Source organism: Oncorhynchus mykiss, chromosome 2 (assembly GCF_057628025.1).
Source record: "Oncorhynchus mykiss isolate SJ-2025 chromosome 2, ASM5762802v1, whole genome shotgun sequence".
NCBI lineage: Eukaryota > Metazoa > Chordata > Actinopteri > Salmoniformes > Salmonidae > Oncorhynchus > Oncorhynchus mykiss.
This window is the reverse complement of record NC_143023.1, coordinates 86,287,479-86,313,195: the sequence shown is the minus strand read 5'-3', so window position 1 is coordinate 86,313,195 and position 25,717 is coordinate 86,287,479. Positions and strand designations below refer to the sequence as shown.

The window sequence follows — 25,717 nt, the reverse complement described above, 5'->3', positions numbered from 1 at the left end:
AACAGCCAGGAGACCACTTGTGTACAAATGGGGAAGGGCGCTGCCTGGGTGTAGTATGACCAACGACAAGTGGGGGCAATAAATCTCTCCAGACACAAATGTCCTAGGCAAATATTTATGGTACTCATATAAGCAATTATGATCCCTTCATCAATCTTTTCATCCAGTGACAGTCAGGTACCAGAAGCACAGGTTTCCTGGAGAATAGATGGGTCTTTCTTAGTTCCAGGTCTGAAGTGCGTGGATAGTGTGATGTAACAACCATGCTCTGAAAAGGGCAATAGCTGATTTACAACAGGTTTGCCATTATGCTAAAATGGAGAGATGGCATGGAAAACACATTTTTCAATACAATAACTTACAGGTTAGCAGGCAGAGTGCCCACTGAGCTAAATTGATTAGCTGGGCAGCTGGCCTGTGGTGAATGCTTGAGTTGTTGTGAAGCATTTAAACATTAATGTGAATATAATAATAAATGTATATAGCGCTTTTCATTAAACAGAATCTCAAAGTCTCTCAAAGTAAAATATGTCAAAATGAACAATGTCTGAATTTTTTTTCAGACTAATCTACCCCCAAAGAGACCCACACATGAATACGGCCATTCATTGACTGGAACATTTGGATTTGACTGTCAGGTTGACACCTTAACACCACAAGCTTAGCTTAAAGATGCACTATGCAGAAATCGCACCGCCATTTCCTGGTTGCAAAAATTTTAATAGTTCACCTAATTTCAGTTTATGTGACAAAACAAGCAAGTATAGTGTAGAGAATCATTGTACCATTTAAACCGCTGTGAAATATATTTTCTTTAATCAAAAATATTGTATTTTCAGCTGGTGTACAAAACCAAAAGTAAAAGATGCAAAAACGAAACTTAAGAATGGGAAGCATAGAATAACGCACATAGAACAGATATACAGCTTCTTAGACTGACGTTCAATGAGAAAGAAATGTGTGTTGTAGATCTTTCAATGTGAAAAAAGTAACATATTGCAGTGGTGCAAAGAGCTTTCAGGAGTCCCAGTGCCATGGAGAGTAACCAATTACTGGGAGGTCTGTGTGCTTCTGCCAGTGACAAATAACATTGTGTTCAGACCTACAGAACAGTGCACAGAATGATTTAGTCTCTGACATAGTAGTGAGATCAGAGTTTGGAGCATGTTTATCCCAATGGAAAAGCATACCATTAACCCTTTCTAGTGTACAGTTCCACTGCCACACTGACCATGGGCATTACATTTAAAAAACCTTGAGACAATGATTCCCATGCTAAGAGGCACAATGGCCAGTGCTGCACTTTCTCAGGTTAGCTGCAAAAGTGAGATGGTTTTGTCTCCACTCTGTGTGTGTGTGTGTGTGTGGGCAGTAGACTGAAGGAGCAGAGTGAACATAATTTGAGCCCAAAAGAAAGTTAGCCGGACATGAACCTGAGATGTCTGATAATGTACTGGGGAAGTAAGGGGATCCCATAAGTACCAAACTCAATAGTGGAGAGAGGTGATGAAACACTGTCTTATGTAAACTAATCCACCATTATCTACACACGTTTTTATTATTGGTGGATTAAAGGTAGACTCAGAGATATGACGTAGATGCAGAAAGTAAACAGCATTGTGGGTCAATTTCCGCAACAACTAAGAACATTGAAGTGCGAAGCTCAATCAGAACATTCCAGGCATTCCCGTGATTGGCAGATAGCAGGTTGATTGGCATGTCGGACCCCACGAACACTGGGTACTGGTAAGTACAACACAACCACCTACAACCCTAACACACAACACACAGCTGTCTGTGCGGGTCGCTACAATATATTAGCACACTGACCCAATTCCTTTGAAAATGGGCCAGTTTTGAAATATGGTACAGTTAATGTACACAAAGCAAACAAAGGCACCAAAACAGCACACTGACAGAGTGATCTAAACAGCACATACTGTGACAGAGTGATCGATTATTAAAATGTTCTCTTCTTACCAACATACTCCTCCACATCCCTGACAGAGAAGCTGGAGGGGGGCAGCTTGAGACCCAGTCCGCCTAGTTGGGGAACGGCGATGGGGTAGCTGAAGCCCTGCTTCTCCAGGTACTTCTGTGTTACCTGATGCCCCTGCATCTGCACCAGGATCTCAGCCGCACTGCAACAAAGGAAAGAGGGGTCATATATAAGAATACATCTGATCAAATAACATTTTATTGGTCACATGCGCTAAATGCAACAGGTGTAGCCTTTACCGTGAAATGCTTACAACACGAGCCCTTAACCAACCAAAGTGAAAAATACTATTACATAAAAAAAAATGTTAACACAATAAAATAACAATAACCATGGCTGCAGGAAGTAGTTGGGGTGGGGGTGTTGCAATTTTTGCAGATGTTTTTTGTGCCCCTTGATGAAGATGTCTATATCGGTCCGCTAATACAGTGAAGGCCCAATGTGCCAAAAGTTTTGAGAATGACACAAATATTAATTTCCAAAGTTTGCTGCTTCAGTGTCTTTAGATATTTTTGTCAGATGCTACTATGGAATAATGAAGTATAATTACAAGCATTTCAGAAATGTCAAAGGCTTTTATTGACAATTACATGAAGTTGATGCAAAGAGTCAATATTTGCAGTGTTGACCCTTCTTTTTCAAGACCTCTACAATCCGCCATGGCATGTTGTCAGTTAACTTCTGGGCCACATCCTGACTGATGGCAGCCCATTCTTGCATAATCAATGCTTGGAGTTTGTCAGAATGTGGGTTTTTGTTTGTCTACCCGCCTCTTGAGGATTGACCACAAGTTCTCAATGGGATTAAGGTCTGGGGAGTTTCCTGGCCATGGACCCAAAATATCGATGTTTTGTTCCCCGAGCCACTTAGTTATCACTTTTGCCTTATGGTCCATCATGCTGGAAAAGGCATTGTTCGTCACCAAACTGTTCCTGGATGGTTGGGAGAAGTTGCTCTCGGAGGATGTGTTGGGACCATTCTTTATTCATGGCTGTGTTCTTAGGCAAAATTGTGAGTGAGCCCACTCCCTTGGCTGAGAAGCAACCCCACACATGAATGGTCTCAGGATGCTTTACTGTTGGCATGACACAGGACTGATGGTAGCGCTCACCTTGTCTTCTCAGGACAAGCTTTTTTCCCAGATGCCCCAAACAATCTGAAAGGGGATTCACCAGAGAAAATGACTTTACTCCAGTCCTCAGCAGTCCAATCCCTGTACCTTTTGCAGAATATCAGTCAGTCCCTGATGTTTTTCTTAGAGAGAAGTGGCTTCTTTTACTGCCCTTCTTGACACCAGGCCATCCTCCAAAGGTCTTCGCCACACTGTGCGTGCAGATGCACTCACACCTACCTGCTGCCATTCCTGAGCAAGCTCTGTACTGGTGGTGCCCCGATTCCGCAGCTGAATCAACTTTAGGAGACGGTCCTGGTGCTTGCTGGACTTTCTTGGGCGCCCTGAAGCCTTCTTCACAACAACAATTGAACTGCTCTCCTTGAAGTTCTTGATGATCTGATAAATGGTTGATTTAGGTGCAATCTTACTGACAGCAATATCCTTGCCTGTGAAGCTCTTTTTGTGCAAAGCAATGATGACGGCACATGTTTCCTTGCAGGTAACCATGGTTGACAGAGGAAGAGCAATGATTCCAAGCACCAGCCTCCTTTTGAAGCTTCCAGTCTGTTATTTGAACTCAATCAGCATGACAGAGTGATCTCCAGCCTTGTCCTCGTCAACACCCACACCTGTGTTAATGAGAGAATCACTGACATGATGTCAGCTGGTCCTTTTGTGGCAGGGCTGAAATCCAGTGGAAATGTTCTTTTGGGGATTCAGTTCATTTGCATGGCAAAGAGGGACTTTGCAATTAATTGCAATTCATCTGATCACTCTTCATAACATTCTGGAGTATATGCAAATTGCCATCATACAAACTGCGGCAGCAGACTTTGAAAATTAATATTTGTGTCATTCTCAAAACTTTTGGCCACGACTAATATTTTTGTGAAAAAATGTAAGTTAAATATATTTCAGTGTTTACCAGCATTTGTAAACTTGCATTTGTAACTTGAGATAATTACAGTGCCTTTGGAAAGTATTCAGACTCCATGACTTTTTTGACATTTTGTTAAGTTAGTCTTATTCTAAAATATAATAAATAAATAAAAATACAAAAATAAAAAAAATACAAAAATACAAATGACAAAGCGAAAACAGGTTAAAAACAGAAATACATTATTTACATAAGTATTCCCTTTGCTACGAGACTCAAAATTGAGGTCAGATGAATCCTGTTTCCATTGATCATCCTTGAGATGTTTCTACAACTTGATTGGAGACCACCTGTGGTAAATTCAAATGATTGTGTCCATTTCCAAATCATGTCCACATCTATATAAGGAGCAAAAACCAAGCCATGAGGTCGAATTAATTGTCTGTAGAGCTCAGAGACAGGATTGTGTCGAGGCACAGAACTGGGGAAGGGTACCAAAACATGTCTACAGCATTGAAGGTCCCCAAGAACACAGTGGCCTCCATCATTCTTAAAATGGAATAAGTTTGGAACCACCAAGACTTCCTAGAAGGACAACCATCTCTGCAACACTCCACCAATAAGTCCATTATTGTATAGTGGCCATACGGAAGTCACTCCCCAGTAAAGACACAACAGCATGCTTGGAGTTTGCCAAAAGGAACCTAAAGACTCTCAGACCATGAGAAACAAGATTCTCTGGTCTGATGAAACCAAGATTGAACTCTTTGGCCTGAATGCCAAGCATCACATCTGGAGGAAACCTGGCACCCTCCCTACAGTGAAGTGTGGTAACAGCATCATGCTGTGGGGATGTTTTTCAGCAGCAGGGACTGGGAGACTAGTCAGGATTGAGGGAAAGATGAACGGAGCAAAGTACAGAGAGATCCTTGATGAAAACCTGCTCCAGAGTGCTCAAGACCTCAGACCGGGGTGAACGTTTACCTTCCTACAGGACAATGACCCTAAGCACACAGCCAAGACAATGCAGGAGTGGCTTCGGGACAAGTCTCTGAATGTCCTTGAGTGGCCCAGCCATAGCCCGGACTTGAACCCGATCGAACATCTCTGGAGAGACCTGAAAAAAACTGCACAGCGACGCTCCCCATCCAACCGGACAGAGCTTAAGAGTATCTGCAGAGAGGAATGGGAGAAACTCCCCAAATACAGGTGTGCCAAGCTTGTAGCATCATACCCAAGAAGACTTGAGGTTGTAATTGCTGCCAAAGGTGCTTCAACAAAGTACTGAGTAAAGGGTCTGAATACTTACGTAAATGTGATCATTTTAAATGAGCAACAATTTCTACAAACCTGTTTTTGATTTGTCATGTGGTCGTGTATGTAGATTGATGAGGGATTTAAAAAAAAATCAATTTTAAAATAAGGCTGTAACGTAACAAAATGTGGAAAAAGTCGAGGTCTGAATACTTTCCAAAGGCACTGTAAGTAGGGGTAAAAGTGACTAGGCAATCAGAATAGATAATAAACAGTAGTAGCATGTGAAGAGTGTGAAAGTGTGTGTGGGGGTGGGGGTGTCAATATGCATGTGTGTGTGTAAGAGTGTGTGGGTATATATTTACACACGTGTGTGTTGGAGTGTCAGTGTAGTATGTGTGAGTGTGTGGGTAAGTCCAGTGAGTGTGCATAAAGCCGGTGCAAGAGAGAGTCAGTGCAAATAAAAAGGGGGTCAATGCAAATAGCCATTTGCCATTTGATTCAATGTCAGCAGTCTTATGGCTTGGGCGAAGAAGCTGTTCAGGTGCATTTTGTTCAGAGATTTGCGCTCCGGTACAGCCTGATTTGACTCTTTAAGTATAAAAATTTGATTTGAGATGCATTCGTGGAGTGTGTTGACCAATAATCCTTCATGTATTCACATTCAAGGGCCACAGGCTGAATAGATGAAGGTAGTCTCTGTTGATGGTTGGTCTGTTGTCATAGTTTTCTATGACCTATTACAGCTGTCAAAGTAGGCACCACTGCAGTGTTTATGCTGCGCTCGTAACCAAGTGAGAATTTACCACATACGACTGAAAAATCCACTTGAACAGCCCTCCAACAGGTAATTACTAGTGGAAAACTTGTCCATCTTCCTGAGCTCCCACATGCTGACCTCTGACCTCACTTACTAAGGAAATTACCTCGATAATAGCATCTTCGGCAGTTAAATGCAACAAAACATTATTTATAAAAAGCAATCTATAAATATGTTGAACACTAATTTGTTAACAAGCATGATAGTTGTACTTTTAGTTTATGGTTTATGCAGCTTGAGGCCATTAGCAAATTGGCATTTCTCAACGAGTTTAAAAATAACGTAAATGCATCCAACTGGTAAATTCCCACCTCCCACTTGGTTACGAACACAACATTAGATGCAGCTGCGGATCCAACTTTTCTGGAGCCCTCTTCGTACAGCTAAAGGTCCCGAAGCTTCTGCGCATGTGCAGGATTCAGTCTCTGCTCTACTCGTAGAGAACAGGCTACTCTGGTGAATGGTGCTTGCTTAATAAAGTTTGATCAAAGCTGAATCAATGTCTGCAAGATCACATAATGATAGTATTCTACATAACAAAACCGAATATAATAGCATAGTATAATGTTACTTGAAGACCAAAAAACACCACCTCATTCCTTATGAGATTTTAGGATGATTGTGATAATGGTCACATTTCTCTCTCGTAGCCAAAACCCAAAAGTGCGCACCACTAGTCAAAATATGTGCTTCGAAACTAAAACACAGGTAGGCTATGCTACAGTTTGTTAGCCCTTAAATTCTCTCACTGTACATAATTCCAAACAACATTAAGATGCAAGAAAATCTAAAATGCATATGAATATGATTGCATGCATACTGCATGGACGTTTCACTGGAAAAAACGTAAAGAATTATCAATCACGATTGACAGTGAGAAACGTGAAGGGACAGTGACCACAAAAATGTGTGCGTAAAGTCGAGGTAAAGAAACACATGGGCAGAATGGGATTTGGATCTTTGGCTCTGCGGAAAAGGGATCCAGGGTGGCAGGACGGGGGTGTTTAACTTGAGTGTAGGGGGCAGGATTTTCGTTTTTGGCGAAAAAACGTACCCATTTGAAACAGCCTATTTCTCAGGCCCAGAAACTATAATATGCATGTATAATTGTCAGATTAGGATAGAAAACACTCTAAAGTTTCTAAAACTGTCCAAATATTGTCTGTGAGTATAACATAACTGATATTGCAGGCGAAAACCTAAGGAAAATCAAAATAGGAAGTGCTGTTTTTCCTGAAAGCTCTCTGTTCCATTGGATGCCTTGCCTCCATTTAAAGGGATATCAACCAGATTCCTTTTCCTATGGCGTCCTCAAGGTGTCAACAGTCTTTAGACATAGTTTCAGGAGGCTTTTATTTAGAAAAATGAGCGAGAAAGATAACATTGCGTCAGTGGATAGCTGGGTGCTCGCAGAGTTTTGCTTGCGCAACAGAGTGGGGCAGCCATCGTCTCTCCCTCTCCTATTGAAAAAGCGACAGTCCCGGTTGATATATTATTGATTATATATAACAACCTGAGGAAAGATTATAAAAAACATTTGACATGTTCCAGTGGACATTACGGATACTATTTGGAATTTTCGTCTGCGATGTCGTGACCGCTCGAGCCTGTGCATTTCATAATGCGCCAAACAAATGGAGGTATTTTGGATATAAAAATAATCTTTATGGAACAAAAGGAACATTTATTGTGTAACTGGGAGTCTCGTGAGTGCAAACATCCGAAGATCATCAAAGGTAAGCGATTTAATCTATTGCTTTTCTGACTTTCGTGACCAATCTACTTGGCTGCTAGTGTTTGTAATATTTTGTCTACTGAGAGAGATGTTCTTATATAAACGCTTGTTATGCTTTCGCCAAAAAGCTGTATTGAAATCTGACACGCCAGGTGGATTAACTTCTTACGGAGGTGGTCCCTGCACAGGGACAGCTCAGCGGAAATTTCAGAGCGCCACCTATAGTACTCGAGTATAGTACCCGATAAATCTCAAACTTTCATAAAAATACACATGCAAGGTACTGAATTAAAGCTACACTCGTTGTGAATCTAGCCAACAAGTCAGATTTGTAAAATGCTTTTCGGCGAAAGCATGAGAAGCTATTATCTGATAGCATGCACCCCCCCAAAATACCAGCACGACACGTAAACAACAGATTTTGCGGTAGCCGGCGCTACCCAAAACGCAGAAATAAAATATAAAACATTCATTACCTTGGACGAGCTTCTTTGTTGGCACTCCTATATGTCCCATAAACATCACAATTGGGTCTTTTTCCCGATTAAATCCGTCATTGTATACCCAAAATGTCATTTGCTGATGCTGCAAAAAGCCCATTTACAAGCCCATTTACAAGTCACTTTTTAAAATTACAAAAGTCGCCTATAAACTTTTACAAATCACTTCAAACGACTTTTCTAAACCAACTTTAGGTATTAATAAACGTTAATGATGTATCAAATTGATCACGGGGCGATCTGTATTCGATAGCAGCAAGTCTGGAAATCATTGTCCATTTTTTCAGTTTCACAACATACTGTGGTGCGCCTCAAGAAAGGAGGGGTCTATTCGTGTTGTAACCAAGGATAAATGAGTCAGAAATTGACAGCAATGGCGACATCGTGTGGAAGCGGTAGGCGGTACAGGGGATCCTCATTTATTTTAGGTCGCCTTAAACAATACATTGAATGGCGGACGGATATTTTTTTTGTGTTTTTGGTAAACAGTTTTACCAGGGATTTTTACTCCTAAACACGTTCTGTTATAGCCACAGACCCGATTTAACCAGTTTTAGAGACTTCAGAGTGTTTTCTATACACACATACTTATCATATGCATATACTATATTCCTGGCATGAGTAGCAGGACTTTGAAATGTTGCGCGATTTTTTACAAAAAGCTGCGAAAATTCGCATCATCCATAACAGCTAAGCTGTGTTTTGCTATATTGCACTTGTGATTTCATGAAAATTAAATATTTGTAGTAATTTAATTTTGGCACGCACCAATTCAGCAGGTGTTGATGAAAATGATCCAGCTAAGGGGTTGGGTGTGTCACGAAGTTAACTACAGATCCGTAGCCTCTTGCATTTTTTGTAAGAGTTGAGTTTGTATTTGAAATGTGTCACTAAGGGGCAAGAGCCCAGTTCATGGTGGTTCAGTGCAATGCCCAGACCACACCAGGAAAACACTGGTTTTCAACTCAAGGTGTGAACCTGGGACTTACTGCTATGTGGTGACTTGTGTGTGCATCTGTGGCTTGGTCACAGGGGTGTCAGGCCTGCTGGTGGCTGGTATCTTGGCTCCTTCAGTACCTGGGAAAGGGCCTGTTCTGCAGCTCTCGTACAAACACAGAGGTCCCCGCCTGCACCAGCCTGCTGCCATCGTCAGGCTCTGTGTAGTCGTGCCGGTGCCAGTTGATACGCTTTTTCACTGTAAAGATAAAGCAACAATTAATTGTTAAACTCTTGAACATTCAGAGACTCCGCGATCACAGTAGATACTACACAGACCTAGCAGGGCTAGATTAGCTACTTAAGTGTCTGAGGAACATGAAAGCCTTGAGTTATGGATAGTCTCCATAAACCGTTTCACAAGCCCATAAAGCCCACGTCCTCCGCAGACGAACGAGGGCCATGTTCAATCTCAATTTGATGATTACCCCGCCATTGAATTAGCTTAATAATGCCCCCATCAGTATGCTCTGGGAGGTCAGACCCACTTTAAAACATAAAGAGAGAAAAGGGTAGTCTACTTGACAGCCAACTATTCCCCAAAAAGCAATTAAAATCAACCGTGCTGGAGTAATACAGAGAGGGACAGAGTGCGTGGTGGTGGGGTGTAGAGGTCGACCGATTATGATTTTTCAATGCCGATACCGATTATTGGAGGACCAAAAAAAAGCGATACCGATTATGTTGGCCGATTTTTTTAATGTATTTGTCATAATGACAATTACAACAATACTGAATGAACACTTATTTTAACTTAATATAATACATCAATAAAAATCAATTTAGCCTCAAATAAAACATGTTCAATTTGGTTTAAATAATGCAAAAACGAAAGTGGAGAAGAAAGTAAAAGTGCAATATGTGCTATGTAAGAAAGCTAAAGTTTAAGTTCCTTGCTCAGAACATGAGAACATATGAAAGCTGGTGGTTCCTTTTAACATGAGACTTCAATATTCCAAGGTAAGAGGTTTTAGGTTGTAGTTAATATAGTATTTATAGGACTATTTCTCTCTATACCATTTGTATTTCATATACCTTTGACTATTGGATGTTCTATAGGCACTTTGGTATTGCCAGTGTAACAGTATAGCTTCCGTCCCTCTCCTCGCCCCTACCTGGGCTCGAACCAGGAACACGTCGACAACAGCTACCCTCGAAGCATCGTTACCCATCACTCCACAAAAGCCACGGCCCTTGCAGAGCAAAGCGAACAACGACTCCATGTCTCAGAGCGAGTGACGTTTGAAATGCTATTAGCACGCACCCCGCTAACTAGCTAGCCATTTCATATAGGTTACACCAGCCTAATCTCGGGAGCTGATAGGCTTGAAGTCATAAACAGCTCAATGCTTGAAGCACAGCGAAGAGCTGCTGGCAAAATGCAAGAAAGTGCTGTTTGAATGAATGCTTACGAGCCTGCTGCTGCCTACCACCGCTCAGTCAGACTGCTCAATCAAATATCAAATCATAGACTTAATTATAACACACAGATACGAGCGTTTGGTCATTAGTATGGTCGAATCCGGAAACTATAATTTCGAAAACAAAACGTTTCTTATTTCAGTGAAATACGGAACCGTTCTGGCAAACTAGTTCGCAACGAGCCAGGCGGCCCAAACTGTTGCATATACCCTGACTCTGCGTGCAATGAACGCAAGAGAAGTGACAATTTCACCTGGTTAATATTGCCTGCTAACCTGGATTTCTTTTAGCTAATTATGCAGGTTTAAAAATATATAATTCTGTGTATTGATTTTAAGAAAGACATTGGTGTTTATGGTTAGGTACAGTCGTGCAACGATTGTGCTTTTTTCGCAAATGCGCTTTTGTTAAATAATCCCCCGTTTGGTGAAGTTGGCTGTCTTTGTTAGGAAGAAATAGTCTTCACACAGTTCGCAACGAGCCAGGCGGCCCAAACTGCTGCATGTACTCTGTTGCAAGAGAAGTGACACAATTTACCTAGTTAAAATGAATTCATGCTAGCAGGCATATTAACTAAATATGCATGTAGAAAAGGCCCATGGAGTTGGTGGAATAATCCTTTAATTCATTGCCATTTACTCAGCTGGGCCAGGGGCGCTTTAATTAGGTCAGGTGGAAATGTCCGACAGATCTCAACTCCATAAAAGGAGGAAATTGCCATCGCCTGATCTCGCTGCTTTCTCTTCCTTGACTCCATCTGATCCAGAAGTTCTGTGCGTCCATGAATCCACGTAAGTCCACCGACTCTGTTACCTTTCATCTGAACTATCTGTTGCGATCAGAAGATGGGCCATCAGTTATTGTTTATAGTTATTACCGCAGAGCGCGGCTTGAAGTGCACGCTTCAAACATATTGTGTAATGTGAATTGTCAATGATCACTGCCCTACGGATCGTCATAGGCCAATTATGCAATCGATATGGTTCATATGTATTGAAATTAATTATATGTACACATGAAGACAATTGAAAGAGTGAAATGAGAAACGTCATTGTTTGCTAACTGATTGACATTGATAAATGGGGATTATAGATTGTATAACCATTCACTGTTTGTATTCTTTCATAATTTATGATAAATAGTTACGAGCCTAAATGACTCACGGATGATTACTATTGACTTCTTAATGAAGTGGACTGTTGAATTCCCTAAATTATGTTAATAATGAATGATATGATTTGATCTTTGATGAATTTGATTGGATACATGTTTTTTGTTTCCTTTGTGATGCAGCACAGACTACAGTAAATACCACTTTATGGTTAAAGGAATTCCTGCCTCAGTCTCATCCATTCCTCTGTCACCTGACACGTGACCACCTGTTCACCTTCACTGTCAGTCATCCTACCTGTCCAGCTACCCACACAGATTCCACTAATCTTTCATGCAGGTTTAAAAAGATATACTTGTGTATTGAATTTAAGAAAGGCATTGATGTTTATGGTTAGGTACATGTTGGAGCAATGGCAGTCCTTTTTCGTGAATGCGCACCGCATTGATTATATGCAACGCAGGACACGCTAGATAAACTAGTAATATCATCAACCATGTGTAGTTAACTAGTGATTATGATCGATTGATTGTTTTTTTTACAAGATAAGTTTAATACTAGCTAGCAACTTACCTTGGCTTCTTACTGCATTTGCGTAACAGGCTGGCTCCTCGTGGAGTGCAATGAGAGGCAGGTGGTTAGAGCGTTGGACTAGTTAACTGTAAGGTTGCAAGATTGAATCCCCGAGCTGACAAGGTAAAAATCTGTCGTTCTGCCCCTGAACAAGGCAGTTAACCCACCGTTCCAAGGCCGTCATTGAAAATAAGAATGTGTTCTTAACTGGCTTGCCTAGTTAAATAAAGGATAAATATAAGTTGTAAAAAATTTATAAATAGGCCAAATCGGTGTCCAAAAATACAGATTTCCGATTGTTATGAAAACTTGAAATCTGCCCCTCCGATTAATCGGTCGACCTCTAGTGGGGTGGTACTTACTCAAGCATGGTCCGTGTTGGACATCACAGTTGGGACAGTGGTAAACATCAATGTCGACGGCATGGTGCTCTTCCACTTGGACACAGCTGGGGCAAGAAGAGAAAAAGGAGACATTTTAGACTCAGTTTAAAGGAAATAAGCACATACTCAACACAAAATTCCACATCTCTAGAAAATATTTACTGAACAAAGATAAAACGCAACATGCAACAATTTCTAAGATTTTACTGAGTTATTTTTTATTTATTTAACCAAGCAAGCCAGTTAAGAACAAATTCTTATTTACAATGACGGCCTACAGCAGGCCAAACCCGGACGACGCCGGGCCAATTGTGCGCCGCCCTATGGGACACCCAATCACGGCCGGTTGTGATACAGCCTAGAATCGAACCAGGGTGTCTGTAGTGAAGCCTCTAGCACTGAGATGCAGTGCCTTAGGGCTCCTGAGTGGCACAGCGGTCTATCAGAAATCAGTCAATTGAAATAAAATCCTAATCTACAGATTTCACATCCATGGGCGGGCATAGGCCCACCCACAGGGGAGCCTGGCCCAGCCAATCAGAATGGAGTCTCTCCCCACAGACAAAAATACTCCTCAGTTTCATCGGCTGGTCTCAGACGATCCCGCAATTGAAGAAGCCAGATGTGGAGGTCCTGGGCTGGCGTGGTTACATGTGGTCTGCGGTTGTGAGGCGGGTTGGATATACTACCCCAAAAAAAAACAAAAAAAACCTTGAGGCGGCTTATGGTAGAGAAATTAACATTAAATTCTCTGCCAACAGCTCTGGTGAACATTCCTGCAGTCAGCATGCCAATTGCACGCTCCCTCAAAGCTTGAGACATCTGTGGCATTGTGTTGTGTGACAAAACTGCACATTTAGAGTGGCCTTTAATTGTCCCCCGCACAAGGTGCACCTGTGTAATCATAATGCTGTTTAAATCTGCTTCTTGATATGCCACAGCTGTCAAATGGATGGATTATCTTGGAAAATGAGAAATGCTCACTAACAGGGATGTAAACAAATATGTGCATAACATTTTAAAGAAATAAGACTTTTGTGCATATGAAACATTTCTGGGATCTTTTATTTGAGCTCATGAAACATGGGACCAACACTTTCCATGTTGCATTTATATTTATGTTAAGTATAGTTTAAAGTTAGGAAGTGATCCAACATCACCCTCAACACTCCTATTATTCTTTGTCATTAGCTGTCCCTTTGATATTGTAAATACATAACTGTTGCAAATTATGAATACTTCCCCTCTCATTCAAAAAGGGATCCAGCCGAGTGGTCAACCAACTACGAAACACATCAACAGCCATCTGTAGTAGGCACAGGGATAGGGACGAAGGGGAAGTGTCAAAGTTGTCTTATTTGAACTTGTGAGCTGTGTTTAGTTAGCTTCAGGAATGCAGGGAATCCAAATCTAACAGGGCTTTCTCCAAATCACATAAAGAAGCTATAAAAAAAAAGGTTTCAGCTCACTTCCTTTCATATACATATACTGTCATCCCAATCCAATGTCACATAAGGACATCATATTCCTCAAGTCATTTTGACTAGGCTACCTTAGGCAACATTCAAAATAAATTAGCTGTTTTAAGTGTTAAACCAGCTTGCCTCAGAGCGTCATAAGCCTGCAGAGTAATGATCTCCAGAGGGTTCCACTGGCTTCAGCTATGGAAACGGTTGCCAAGGGGAAGTTAAGACAACTTCAACCCCCTCAGAGCAAAGTGAGACCTAGATCTATGCCACTCACTCAGCTGGAGAATTTCCATCACTTCCAGAGCAGCGCTACGCAATGCAGCAAGCATGAAACTAACAGTGCTGCCGCACATTGGCTAACCGGGCTACCTGCATTGTGTCCCACCACCCACCAACCCCTCTTTTACGCTACTGCTACTCTGTCAATCATATATGCATAGAGAGACTGTACGGAACCGACTACAACCCACACCCACACACCTTCTCCTTACGTTATGACTGCAGTCATGCATCAGAATAGTGGGCCCTATATTTTTCATTCCACTACTTCCAATCACTCTATTGCGGAGCTCCCCAGGGGTGTGTGCTCAGTCCCTTCCTGTACTCCCTGTTCACCCATGACTGCATGGCCAGGCACGACTCCAATACCATCATTAAGTTTGCTGACGACAGAACAGTAGTAGGCCTGATCACCGACAACGACGAGACAGCCTATAGGGAGGTGGTCAGAGACCTGGCCGGGTGGTGCCAGAATAACAACCAATCCCTCAACATAACCAAGACTAAGGAGACGATTGTGGACTACAGGAAAAGGAGCACCGAGCACATACCCATTCTCATCGACGGGCTGTAGTGGAGCAGGTTGAGAGCTTCAAGTTCCTTGGTGTCCACATCAACAAACTAGATTGTTCCAAACACACCAAGACAGTCGTGAAGAGGGCATGACAAAGCCTATTCACCCTCAGGAAACTAAAAAGATTTGGCATGGGTCCTGAGATCCTCAAAAGGTTCTACAGCCGCAACATCGAGAGCATCCTGACCGGTTGCATCACTGCCTGGTACGGCAATTGCTCGACCTCCGACTGCAAGGCACTTCAGAGGGTAGTGCATACGGCCCAGTACATCACTGGGGCAAAACTGCCTGCCATCCAGGACCTCTAACACCAGGAGGTGTTAGAGGACCAACCAGTGCTCCCTCCCGCACATTGGCTAACCAGGCTATCTGCATTGTGTCCCACCACCCACCAACCCCTCTTTTTACACTTCTGCTACTCTGTTCATCATATATGCATAGTCACTTTAACGATACCTACATGTACATACTACCTAAATGGTCTGACCAACCAGTAAATGGCCCGACCAACATTGTCTAACCGGGCTATCTGCATTGTGTCCCACCACCCGCCAACCCCTGTTTTTACACTTCTGCTACTCTGTTCATCATATATGCATAGTCACTTTAACGACACCTACATGTACATACTACCTCAATAAACCTGACTAACAGGCGTCTGTATATAGCCTTTCTACTCTTTTTTCAAATGTCTTTTTACTGTCGTTTTATTTCTTTACTTACCTACACACACACACACACACACCTTTTTCCCCCGCACCATTGGTTAGAGCCTGTAAGTAAGCATTTCACTGTAAGGTTTACCTGTTGTATTCGGTGCATGTGACAAATACACTTTGATTGTGAAAGACACAGAGCTATTAACAATTCGCAGCTCAGATTGTTTGCGGAGCAGGCTAATGATGAAACCACCACTCTCTCAGGAAACGCACGAGTCACCAGGCCACCAGTAGGTATGTATGTCACAGTGAAAGGAATTCCCGACTTAGTGTAGGACATTCAGGCTGGTTCAAAGGAGGAAGTGGAGATCTTACTCCCAATGAGTAAGTTTTAGGCTGGGCATAAGAGGAAAATGCACTAACAATTTTACTGTACTATGAAAGGGGAGAAGACAAGGCAGTTTGGCTAAGCAACAGAGTAGAAAGAGTAGACCTATATTCACAAGAAGAGCAACAGAACAAATCAATATAGGATATATGGTTTCCCACCGTAAGGGGCGAATAAATAAACCGCAACCACAGACAATAATGTACTCAACACCCTGTCTGGCTCACCACCAACCAGAGCTAGTGACGTGCTTCTGTTACTAGGCTATACCATTCTGCCTTTGTTCTCATCTCCTCTTTGGATATGGAGTAAAATTATGCAACTTTCTCAGTGAGGACATGCAGATCACTCCTGTGGCTGGGATGCTCTAGCGGCAGGAAGCCAAACAGACAGCTAGATCACTACCTCAGTGAGAGGGAGCTTACAGAGGCAGACAAAGCATGGAGCATGATGGGAGCAATGAGCATGTGATGGGGATCCAGTGGTGAACTCTGCTCTTTTCTGGCGCCATTGTTACCCCCAGTCTCTCCCGTTCATTAAACCCTCAATATATGATCATTCCTGGGAGTCTAGCCTGCTCATCATCTTCATCGTGAGAGACACACCAGGTACAAAACAGGATTGTGGTTGTGGGAGGGAGAGATCATCTTTGGCAAAAACAAAGACTAGAGATGACACAAAAACAGTCCTGGCTGCGCATTAGTATTATTTTGAATTGAATGTGAAGCAGGGGTGTTCTGGTGGATGATCCCATTAAAATAAAATAAAAATACTGATGAAATACCAAGGATAAAGATTACATTTCAAGAAACACTAATGTATAGCAATCTTAGCCAGAGAGAAAACAGAAACAAGTGCATTACTGTTGACCCCTGGCTGCACGAGTCATGCCTTAAAATGCCTAAATCCCTCCAGAGTGTGATGGTCGGTGCATGAAACTGCCTGCCAAGAGAGAGGGGGGATTCAAGCAGAACTAGCAAGGTACATAACTAAGCAGCACTCCAGAGATAGATAGGGAGCCAATGAGGGTGAAATCCTCTTCTTCTGCACAAGAGCCCACTGACAGATTGACGATCCGTCGCCTCATTGCCTCCACACTAAAGAGACCTGCCGTCTTGTCTGAGTGGTGTAGTTCATTAGTCAGATGTGCAGCCAGAGGTTCATTGTGTCGGTCTTTATTAGTAGTAACCATGAGGAAATGGTTCCAAAATTCAGCTAAAAGAAACAGGTTTGTGTCAGATGGTGCACAAAAGAATCTTGGAGAGCAGGGTTAGTGGGGGTCATCAGGTTAGCATTGTGAATGTGCACACACCTGGGTGGGTTCACTTATGAAGCACCATTGGCCACCCTACTTCAGCCCCCGCTGGCCTGATGTCAAAACATTTTCACTGCATATTTCCCCCTGGCTTCCGCATTGAGAAGCGAGTCTAAACAAATAAAGCAATCTGTCAGAGGCAGAAGGCTGCCCTGTGCATCACCTAGCCTTATGGTGGCCCAACAAAGATGTCTCCATGGTGACAGCAGACACACTGGCAGTGTTCAGAGTCTTACTGTACAACACCTCTGCTCACGCACCTATACACACTGACTGAAGCTGCAGCCCCATTCCGCTGCACCATACCGGTATTCTAGAGAAAGCTGAATGTTGGTGGATAAAGCTAGTGGACAGTTCAAAATTATGTTCAAATTAAATTATTTAAAAAACAATTTAAATAAAATTTGATTTGTCAAATGCATGCGTTGTAAAAAAAAAAAGAATAAAAAAAAAGGAGAAAAATAAATAATAATAATAATAATAATAATAATAATAATAATAATAATAATACAGGTGTCCCTCTATTATGGTACCTTCAGGCATTTGGAAATTGCTCCCAAGGATGAGCCAGACTTGTGGAGGTCTACAAAAATATTTCTGAAGTCTTGGCTGATTTCTTTTGAATTTCCCATGATGTCAAGCAAAGAGGCACTGAGTTTGAAGGTACGCCTCCAATTGACTCAAATTATGTCAATTAGCATATCAGAAGCTTCTAAAGCCATGACATTTTCTGGAATTTTCCAATATGTTTAAAGGCACAGTCAACTTAGTGTATGTAAACTTCTGACCCATTGGAATTGTGATAGATTATTTCACTGTGTCTGTAAACAATTGATGGAAAAATGACTTGTGTCATGCAAAGTAGATATCCTAACCGACTTGCCAAAACTATAGTTTGTTAACAAGAAATGTGTGGACTGGTTGAAAAACAAGTTTTAATGACTCCAACCTAAGTGTATGTAAACCTCAGACTTCAACTGTATAAATATATGGATGAGCGATGGCCAGGAGGCATAGGCAAGATGCAATAGATGGTATAAGATACAGTACATACACATCTGAGATGAATAATGTTTACATATCTTACATTACTCAAGTGTAATTGTTTAAAGTGACTAGTCAGTCTGAAGGAAGCAGCCTCTCCGAGTTAGTGATTGCTGTTTAGCAGTCTGATGGCCTTGAGATCGAGAGACTGAAAAACAGCTTCTGTCCCAGCTTTGATACACCTGTATGGACTTTGCCTTCTGGATGGTAGCGGGGTGAACAGGCAGTGGCTCGGGTGGTTGTTGTCCTTGATCTTTTTGGACTTCCTGTGACATCGGGTGCTGTAGTTGTCCAGGAGGGCAGGTTTGCCCCCGGTGATGTGTTGCGCAGACAGCACCACCCTCTGGAGAGCCTTGTGGTTGAGGGCGGTGCAGTTGCTGTACCAGGCGGTGATACAGCTCAACAGGATGCTCTTAATTGTGCATCTGTAAAACCTTGTCAGGGTTTTTCCTTCAGCCTCCTGAGGTCGAAGAGGTGCTGTTGCGCCTTCACCACGCTGTCTGTGTGGTTGGACCATTTCAGATCGACGAGGAACTTTAAAAACCTTCTCCACTACTGTCCCTTTGATGTGGATAGGGGGTGCTCCCCTGCTGTTTCCTGAAGTCCACGATCATCTCTTGTTTTGTAGACGTTAAGTGAGAGGTTGTTTTCCTGACACCACACTGTGCCCTCACCTCCTCTGTAGGCTGTCTCGTCGTTGTTGGTAATCAAGCAACATTTTTAAAACCCTGTTTCTTCCCAATTTCGTGGCATCCAGTTGGTAGTTACAGTCTTGTCTCATCGTGGCATCTCCCATACGGACTCGGGAGAGGCGAAGGTCGAGAGCCGCGAATCCTCCGAAATACAACACAACCAAGCTGCACTGCTTCTTGACACAATGCCCACGGAAGCCAGCCACACTGATGTGTTGGAGGAAACACTGTGCACCTGGCGACGGTGTCAGCGTGCACCGAGCCCAGCTCGCCACAGCCAAACCCTCACGACGCTGGGCCAATTGTGCGCCCCCCCATGGGTCTCCAGGTCACAGCCGGCTGTGACAGAGCCCGGACTCGAACCCAGAATCTCTAGTGGCACAGCAAACACTGAAATGCAGTGCCTTAGAGCACAGCGCCACTCTAGTCTGTGTCGTCTGCAAACTTGATGATTGAGTTGGAGGCGTGCATGGCCACGGAGTCATGGGTGAACAGGGAGTACAGGAGAGAGCTGAGCACGCACCCTTGTTGGGCCCCAGTGTTGAGGGTCAGTGAAGATGTTGTTTCCTAGCTTCACCGCCTGGGGACAGCCCGTCAGACCCAGGACCTCCAGCTTAATGATGAGCTTGGATGATCCTATGGTGTTGAATGCTGAGCTGTAGTCAATGAACAGCATTCTTACATAGGTATTCCTTTTGTACAGATAGGATAGGGCAGTGTGATGGCAATTGCATCGTCTGTGGACCTGTTGAGGCGGCATGCAAACTGAAGTGGGTCTAGGGTGGCAGATAAGGTGGAGGTGATATTATCCTTGACTAGTCTCTCGGTGCACGTCACGATGACAGAAGTGAATGCTATGGGGCGATAGTCATTTAGTTCAGTTACCTTTGCCTTCTTGGGTTCAGGAACAATGGTGGCCATCTTGAAGCATGTGGGGACAGCAGACTGGGATAGGGACCGTTTGAATATGTCCGTAAACACACCAGCCAGCTGGTCTGCACATGCTCTGAGGATGCGGCTAGGGATGCCGTCTGGGCCAGCAGCCTTGCACGTTTAAATGTCTCACTCACGTTGGCCATGGAGAAGGAGAGCCCACGGTCCTTGTGGGCCGCGTTGGTAGCACTGTATTATCCTCAGAGGACAAAGAAAGTGTTTAGTTTGTGTAGAAGCAATACGTCAGTTTCTGTGACGTGGGATGTTTTCTTTTTGTAGTCCGTAATTGCCTGTAGACCCTGCCACATACACTACCTTTCAAAAGTTTGGGGTCACTTAGAAATGTCCTTGTTTTTGAAAGAAAAGCTAATTTTATTTGTTCCTTGAAAACAACATTGAATTGATCAGCAATACAGTGTAGATATTGTTAAATGTTGTAAATAACTATTGTAGCTGGAAACAGCATATTTTTTTATGGAATATCTACATAGGCGTACAGAGGCCCATTATCAGCAACCATCACTCCTGTGTTCCAATGGTACGTTGTGTTAGCTAATCCAAGTTATCATTTTAAAAGGCTAATTGATCATTATAAAACACTTTTGCAATTATGTTAGCACAGCTGAAAACTGTTGTGCTGATTAGTTTGAGAAACAGACAACTCAAGTCCTCAACTTCATTAAATAGTACCTGCAAAACACCAGTCTCAATGTCAACAATGAAGAGGCAACTCCGGGATGCTGGCCTTCTAGGCAGCGTTCCTCTGTCCAGTGTCTGTTCTTTTGCCCATCTTAATCTTTTACTGGCCAGTCGGATACGGCTTTTTCTTTGCAACTCTGCCTAGAAGACCAGCATCCCGGAGTTGCCTCTTCACTGGTGTTTGAGGGTACTATTTAATGAAGCAGCCAGTTGAGGACTTGTGAGGCGTCTGTTTCTCAAACTAGACACTAATGTACCTGCTCTTGCTCAGTTGTGCACCGGGGCCTCCCACTCTTTCTATTCTGATTAACACACAGCGCTGTACGAGATCTTCAGTTTCTTGGCAATTTCTCGCATGGAATAGCCTTCATTTATTTTTTTGTGTATTTTCAACAATTTTTTCTCCCCAATTTCATGGTATCCAACTGCTTGGGTTGTGTTTCGGGGGACGCATGGCTCTCGACCTTCGCCTCTCCCGAGTCCGTCTCATCGCTGCAACTCCCGTACGGACTCGGGAGAGGTGAAGGTCGAGAGCCATGCGTCCTCCCGAAACACAACCCAACCACACTGCTTCTTGACAATGCCCATCCAACCCGGAAGCCAGCCGCACCAGTGTGTCGGAGGAAACCCCATACACCTGTCAGCGTGCACTGCGCCCAGCCTGCCACAGGAGTCGCTAGTGCGCGATGAGACAAGGATATCCCTGCCGGCCAAACCCTCACTTAACCCGGACGACGCTGGGCCAATTGTGCGCCGCCTCATGGGCCTCCTGGTCGCGGCCGGCTGCGACAGAGCCTGGACTCGAACCCAGAATCTCTAGTGGCACAGCTAGCACTGCAATGCATTGCCTTGACCACTGCGTCACTCGGGAGGCCTAGCCTTCATTTCTCAGAACAAGAATAGACTGACGAGTTTCAGAAGAAAGTTATTTGTTTCTGGACATTTTGAGCCTGTAATCTAATTTACAAAAGCTGATGCTCGAAATACTCAACTAGTCTAAAGAAAGCCACTTTTATTGCTTCTTTAAATCAGCACGACAGGTTTCCAGCTGTGCTTACAGAGGCCCATTATCAGCAACCATCACTCCTGTGTTCCAATGGCACGTTTGGTTAGCTAATCCAAGTTTATAATTTTAAAAGGCTAATTTAAAACAAAGGCCAAAAAGGCTAAACTTTTGAACGGTAGTGTACATCTCGTGACAGAGCTGTTGAATTGCGACTCCACTCTGTCCCTATACCGACATTTGACTGCCTTGCGGAGGGAATAACTACACTGGTTTATGTTTGGCCATATTCCCAGTCCTCTTTCCATGGTTAAATGCGGTGGTTCGCGCTTTCAGTTTTGCGCAAATTCCGCCATCCATCCACGATTTTTGTTTAGGGTTGGTTTTAGTCACAGTGGGTACAACATTTCCAATGCACTTCCCTTATGAATTCACTCACAGAGTCAGCATATCGATCGATGTTGTTATCCAAGGCTGCCTGGAACATTTCCCAGTCTGCGTGATCAAGACAATCTTGAAGCGAGGATTCCGATTGGTCAGACCAGCGTTGAACGGTTCTCTTCACTGGTACATCCTGTTTGAGTTTCTGTCTATTGGACGGTAGGAGCAAGATGGAGTCATGGTCGGATTTGCCGAAGGGAGGGCCTTGTATGCGTCACCGAAGTTCGAGTAGGTGCTGAGAGAAGGACAGTGTACCGCCTAGCCATACTCCCAAGTACTTGTACGAGGTGACTACCGCAAGCTCTAAACCCTCAAAGGTAGTTATAACACCTGTGGGAAGAGGGGCATTCTTCTTACCAAACCACATGACCTTTGTTTTGGAGGTGTTCAGAACAAGGTTAAGGGTAGAGAAAGATTGTTGGACACTAAGAAAGCTTTGTTGTAGAGCATTTAACCTTTTGCGTGTAGGGGGCAGGATTTTAGTTTGTCTAAAAAAATGTACCCATTTGAAACTGCCTATTTCTCGTCCCCAGAAACTAGAATATGCATATAATTGTCAGATTAGGATAGAAAACTCTAAAGTTTCCAAAACTGTAAAAATATTGTTTGCGAGTATAACAGAACTGATATTGCAGGCGAAAGCCTGAGGAAAATCCAATCAGGAAGTGCCTCTTATTTTGAAACCTCTGTGTTCCTATGCATGCCTATCTTCCATTTAAAGGGATATCAACCAGATTCCTTTTTCTATGGCTTCCCTAAGGTGTCAGTCTTTAGACATAGTTTCAGGCTTTTATTTTCAAAAAAGAGCGTGAAAGATCACATTGCGTAAGTGGATAGGTGGGGGCTCTCAGAGTGAGTTGTGCAACTGAGTAAAGCGGCCATTGATTCTCCCGCTGTTATTGAAAAAGCTACACACTCAGTTGATATATTATTGAATATATATTTGACATGTTTCTGTGGACATTATGGATATTATTTGGAATATACGTCTGCGTTGTCGTGACCGCTCTTTCCTGTGGATTTCTGAACATACCGACGTTTGTTTGTCGCGTTATTTTGGGTATAAAAATCATCTTTATGTAACAAAGGGAACATTTGTTGTGTAACTGGGAGTCTCGTGAGTGAAAACATCCGAAGATCAAAGGTAAACTATTTTTTTGATTGCTTTTCTGATTTTTAGAGGTGGATCAAAGAATCACCAGCAGCGAGAGCGACATCATTGATGTATACAGAGAAGAGCGTCGGCCCGAGAATTGAACCCTGTGGCACCCCCATAGAGACTGCCAGAGGTCAAGGACAACAGGCCCTCCGATTTGACACACTGAACTCTACCGGAGAAGTAGTTGGTGAACCAAGCGAGGCTAGTAATAGGGGTTGCAACAATTTCGGCAGATAATTTTAGAACGAGAGGGTCCAGGTTGTCTAGCCCAACTGATTTGTAGATCTTTCAGAACATCAGCTATCTAGATTTGGGTGAAGGAGAAGTGGGGGAGGTTTGGGCGAGTTGCTGTGGGGAGCGAAGGGCTTGTTGACCAGGGTAGGGGTAGCCAGGTGGAAAGCAAGGCCAGCCATAGAAAAATGGTTCTCGCAATTCTCAATTATTGTGGATTTATCGGTAGTGACAGTGTTTCCTAGCCTCAGTGCAGTGGTTGATATATTATCGAATAGATATTTGAAAAACACCTTGAGGATTGATTATAAAAAACATTTGCCATGTTTCTGTCCATATTATGGACATAATTTGGATTTTTTTCCGGCCTTGTCGTGACCACAATTTCCGGTGGATTTCTCAACATAACGTGACCAACAAAAGGAGGTATTTTGGGTATAAAAATAATCTTTATGAAACAAAAGGAACATTTGCTGTCTAACTGGGAGTCTCGGCAGTGAAAACATCCGAAGATCATCAAAGGTAAACGGTTAATTTGATTGCTTTTCTGATTTGTGACCAAGCTTCCTGTTGCTAGCTGGACATAATGCTATGCTAGGCTATCGATAAACTTACACAAACGCTTGTCTTGCTTTGGCTGTAAAGCATAATTTCTAAATCTGAGATGACAGGGTGATTAACAAAAGGCTAAGCTGTGTTTCACTATATTTCACTTGTGATTTCATGAATATGAATATTTTCTAGTAATATTTTTTTGACCGTTGTGCTATGCTAATTAGTGTAGTTGATGACAATTCTCCCGGATCCGGGATGGGTACTTCTAAGTTAATTAAGTGTGCCTTGAATTCAAAATAATTCACTGATAGTGTCACCAGCAAAGCACCCCCACACCATCGCTCCTCCTCCATGCTTCACGGTGGGAACCACACATGCAGAGATCATCCGTTCGCCTACTCTGCATCTCTTCAAAGACACTGTTGGAACCAAAAATCTCTAATTTGGACTCAAACCAAAGGACATATTTACTCCGGTCTAATGTCCATTGCTCGTGTTTCTTGTCCCAAGCAAGTCTCTTTTTCTTATTGGTGTCCTTTAGTAGTGGCTTCTTTGGAGCAATTTGACCATGAAGGTCTGATTCACGCAGTCTCCTCTGAATAGTTAATTTTGAGATGTCTGTTACTTGAGCTCTGTGAAACATTTATTTGGGTTGCAATTTCTGAGGCTGGTAAATCTAATGTATTTATCCTCTGCAGCAGAGGTAACTCTGGGTCTTCCTTTCCTGTGGCGGTACTCATGAGAGCCAGTTTCATCGTAGCACTTGATGGCTTTTGCGACTGCACTTAAAGAAACGATCAAAGTTCTTGAAGTGTTCCGTATCTTAATTTTTTATGGCTGCAGGGACAGTTGAGTAGCTTGGATGAAAAGGTGCCCATTGTAAATGGCCAGCTCCTCAGTCGCTAATATATGAATATTATTATTAGCATTGGATAGGAAACACTCTGTTTCTAAAACTGTTTGAATTATGTCTGTGAGGTATAACAGAACTCATATTCCACTTCCTGTTTGTATTTTTTCTGGGGGTGGCAGATTTTCAACCAAGCTCTCATTGAAATTACAGCGAGATATGGATGAGTTTTCATTTCCTACGCCTTCCACTAGATGTCAGCAGTCAATATAGAACTTTGTCTGATGACTAATGTGAAGGGGAGTGGAATGAGACAGGAAATAGTCACCAGTGCCACAAGTTGACCATTCTTTCACCATGCGCGTTCACAGGTGAAGGACCTGCGTTCCACCGGTCATCTGAAGTTATTCTAATTCTCCAGTTGGAACGTTATTCAAGATATGTGTAAACAACATTCTAAAGATGGATTCAGTACATCATTTGACTGTTATGGAACTTTTGGACATTTCATCACGTTATTTATTTTTTATTTTACCTTTATTTAACTAGGCAAGTCAGTTAAGAACAAATTCTTATTTTCAATGACAGCCTAGGAACAGTGGGTTAACTGCCTGTTCAGGGGCAGAACGACAGATTTGTACC

General features: G+C 42.8%; 1 protein-coding gene across 8 annotated transcripts in view; it reads right to left on the bottom strand.

The window, feature by feature from the left end:
- The window catches only part of LOC110498407 (lysine-specific demethylase 7B), a 52,742-nt gene that overhangs the window by 18,773 nt on the left and 8,252 nt on the right, over positions 1-25,717 (bottom strand). For all 8 annotated transcript variants that reach the window (XR_016488930.1, XR_016488928.1, XR_016488926.1 and 5 more), the window contains exons 2-4: positions 12,764-12,849; positions 9,377-9,494; positions 1,981-2,141 (exon numbers count right to left, since the gene is read on the bottom strand). Coding sequence is in view for 4 of the 8 variants with exons in the window: in XM_021575031.3 (XP_021430706.3) it covers positions 1,981-2,141; positions 9,377-9,494; positions 12,764-12,849 (365 nt within the window). In the remaining 4 variants the exon portion in view is untranslated. The remainder of the gene's footprint in view (positions 1-1,980; positions 2,142-9,376; positions 9,495-12,763; positions 12,850-25,717) is intronic.